Below are 3,944 nucleotides of genomic sequence, written 5' to 3'. Positions count from 1 at the left end.
AAAGCAAATACAGAACCAAATACAGGCGTTGCTTATAACCTAAATCAAACAAGAAATAATGCAATATAATTCATATCAATATGAAGGATATAGCAGCTTGGCATCCACTCGATCTAAGTCAGCATTGCCTCTCCGCAGTCATATTTGAACACATTACTCACAGCTTGTTCAGGGTCAGGAGGATTACAGGGTGAAGTCAATGATTTTTCAGCATTTTGAATTATAGCCTAGAAAAACAGAAGATAAAGCATATTAAATGTCTGATATTTATTTTAAACAAGGAGGTTGAACTAGAACTCACCTTTTGAAATTTTATACACAACCAACTCAATAACCCCAAGCCTGCAACCACAACTGCTACAACTCCTCCTATAAAAGGCCACTGAGATTCTGTTTCACTGTCAGAATAAGTCCCATCTGCAGAATGATAAAAAAGAAGATCATAAATGTATTAAACCTGTTGAAGTGAATTGAGGCACTTTAATTGTAATTGTTGCAAACTATTATTTAAAATGTAATATTAAATTGTATGCGACTAGCAAGTTGCTAGCATGATTTTAGCATGATTAACATGTTTCTAGCATGCGACTAGCATGTTGCTAGCATGATATTAGCATGATTAGCATGTTGCTAGAATGTTTCTAGCATGATTAGCATGCGACTAACATGTTGCTAGCATGATTAGCATGTTTCTTGCATGATTAGCATGTTGCTAGCATGTCGCTAGCATAATTAGCAAGTGACTTGCCATGACGTTAGCATGATTAGCAAGTTACTAGCATGTCGCTAGCATGATTAGCAAGTTACTAGCATGTCGCTAGCATGTTGTTAGCATGATTAGCATGTTTCTAGCATGCGACTAGCATGTTGCTAGCATGATTTTAGCATGATTAGCATGTTGTTAGCATGATTTTAGCATGATTAGCATGCGACTAGCATGTTGTTAGCATGATTTTTAGCATGATTAGCATGTTTCTTGCATGTCTCTAGCATGACTAGCATGCGACTAGCAAGTTGCTAGCATGATTTTAGCATGATTAGCATTTTTCTAGCATGCGAATCAGTGTTAGGTATAACAGCCATTCTGTGCATATTCACTCAAAACTGAATTGGGCCTTTACCCCATTTTGCTAAAACTGGTTCTGTCAGACTGCTGTGATTAACCAGACAGTCATAAGATCCTCTGTGGTTTCTGTCCATCTCCACACTGGCACTCGTCTGAAAGGATCCATCATCATTTGGTATGATTTCAGATGATGTTTGAGCCTCAAGAACAGTTTGATTGCATCTGATGTTCAACTCAATATCTCTGGGGTAGAAACCAGTGGCCAGACAGGTCAGAACCGGCTTGTGTTGATCGTCAAGGGCTTTCATCACAAAGACACGAATCTTTGGGGAACCTGAAGCAAAAAGAAACATCATCATGAGGAAATTATGATATCACATCAATAAAAAAAAATGAAAAAAGTTTGAAATCCACTGGACTAACAGGTAATGTGTGGGTGCAGATTTAAGGTACTTCTGAAATAAACACCAAATATATGGCATAGAGAATCGATGAATATACAGAAGTAAGCCCTGTCTAGTCAGTGCAACAATTACGTTTGTCAAGTCATCTGTTTGTTTGATGAGAGAGAGAATAAAAGTAGTTGCACTAAATGCTTTAACTAACAGAGGACTATTATTCTGTTGCATGGAAATGAAGAAGACATTATGAAGGCACCATTTATTCTTTGCACGACCAATTCAGTGGAAAGAGGCAATTCATTAATGCATACATGTGGTAATCCAATATTATTGCACTTCAACATATGTGAATAATTCTAGATATATTAATATCCAAATTGATTAGATTTTTACAGTGCATATTAGCTTATTCCATTTACGTTCCTGTTAAGTTTTACAACACTGCATGTTTGCTGCTTAAAAATATGACTATTATCTGTAGATATGAAAAAAAGTGAACAGGCTGAATAAAAATGCAAGTTCACTCTCTCACTGGACGTGGTGCTTTAGGAACAGCAGAAATACAGCAGTTATATGGTTTTCCCTGTACAGTGTTTCTGACACCTGCTTGTCACAGAGGACAAACAGTATTTACATGTTTTCAAACAGCGTGTTTATCAAATAGCACTAAATATGCCAGAATTGTATTCAAACATTGGCTTGCACTTATACCTTTTTACCATTTCAATCTCACTAAAGCATTTAAGTGCAGAAAAGTATTGTTGCTGTATTGTTATTAATACTATAACTAATAATATTAAATTATTCTCTTTAACTGTCCTAACACAGACTTTTTGCATTATTAGCTGAAATGTTCATTCTTTATTAGTAAATGTATTTCAATGTGTTACACATTTATTATTTCTGATTTTAAAAAATGCATTTCTGATATCAGTATAATTTCTGATAACTAAAATGGCTTTCTTTCTTAACAATCACATCAGAAATGAACATTGTCACTGGTGATGTTTGAATTGTTATATATATATATATATTTTACATTTTTAGTTGCAATTCAATTGATGATATCAGGAATAGACATTTGCACTAGTAACCACGTGATTACTGATATAAAAAAATAAAGGATTTTACTAGTATAACAATTTTATTTCTGACTAGTAAGAAATACATTTTTGATATCAACAACTGAATTTCAACTGCAGTCTGGGACTTTAACTAGTAAAAATACAAATACAAATATCAATAATTATATTTTTAAATGGTGGAAATGTAATTCCTGATATCAAAAATGCCTTGTATCAAGAATTAGCATTTTAACTGGTGAAAGTTAAATTATTGATATCAATGAATCCATATCCTGCGAATGAATAATAGTCAGAATGTCTTGTCTTGGTCAGACTCAGCCGAGACGCAATGCGGTCTGATTTAGTCGATATTCTCCTCGATCCCGGTATCTCGGGCTAAAATGGTTGCCAAGTCTTTTTTTTTTTTTAAATATATATACTTAACTTGGACAGTTAATGACGGATAGTTTTTAATGGTTTTGCAATCAAATACATTAGGATTTCTGTAATGGTTTCTATTTTTTTTCCAGCAGTGAAGTAATACAAAAGTACCTTACCTTGCTGCGCATCACTTAGAAATATGTGAAAAATAATCAAAACTACTTTTATAAAGAGAATGTTTTTACTCTTTGTTAGCCATTTACAAAATTTAGACTCGCGTCCTACGCACATTAAAGATGAACGCGTCTGTTCCCGGTGTCGACTGTGTCGCACTGACCAGCTGCTTTATTTACACTTTCGTTTTCGTAAGGTCAGGTAGCGTTTGCCATCTTGTATGCAAAACTATTCTGAGTGAAAACAGTATCAGGACAATATCATCAAGCATACTTTTGCAGTCCTCTTTTTTGGTGAAATAACACACGAACATAACTAACAACACAATATAAAACAACGTTTATATCACAGCTTCTTTTCACATAATCTGCTTACTTTTTTCACTTATAAATATACATTCGATTATTATTATTATTATTATTATTTAGATCTTGTCAGTGCATTAATGACCTGAAAGAAAGGGGGGGGCACCATCCAAGTTGCTCAAAAAAGTAATTAAAAAAACTTTTGTTTTATATGTATGTTAACATATACGTATACGTAAATAACCATGTAAAGATGAAAATATAAACATAATAAAAAAATAAAATAAAAAAATAAAAACTTTTTACAGTGAAGACAGTAGACCTGCGAAGCACACGTGACGCGCCACTCCCGGATCCGCGCGCGCGCTCGCTCCCACGTCATGTTTGCGGCTGTCTGCAAATGATCATAACTGATGGTCAACTATGCCCTGGAAAAGACAACAGCATTCCGACGCCGAGATAAACCCAAGATGAGGCCCGTGAATCACTTTTAGGTACTTTTATAGTCCTGTTAATTTTTTTTTTGGATTTTGATAACATTGAGTTAATAACG

General features: G+C 34.4%; 1 protein-coding gene across 1 annotated transcript; it reads right to left on the bottom strand.

The window, feature by feature from the left end:
* Positions 1-355: 355 nt before the first annotated feature.
* Positions 356-3,211, bottom strand: LOC113120192 (beta-2-microglobulin-like; the record flags this gene model as incomplete). Its single annotated transcript, XM_026290133.1, has 3 exons — positions 3,089-3,211; positions 1,122-1,400; positions 356-417 (listed from the first exon to the last, which is right to left on the bottom strand). Coding segments are annotated over exons 1-3 (456 nt in total), but the record flags the coding sequence as incomplete, so codon positions are not given.
* Between the last annotated feature and the right edge of the window lie 733 nt (positions 3,212-3,944).

The sequence above is a fragment of the Carassius auratus genome, chromosome 19, assembly GCF_003368295.1.
Source record: "Carassius auratus strain Wakin chromosome 19, ASM336829v1, whole genome shotgun sequence".
In the NCBI taxonomy this organism is placed as follows: Eukaryota; Metazoa; Chordata; class Actinopteri; order Cypriniformes; family Cyprinidae; genus Carassius; species Carassius auratus.
This window is presented reverse-complemented; position numbering and strand designations above follow the sequence as displayed.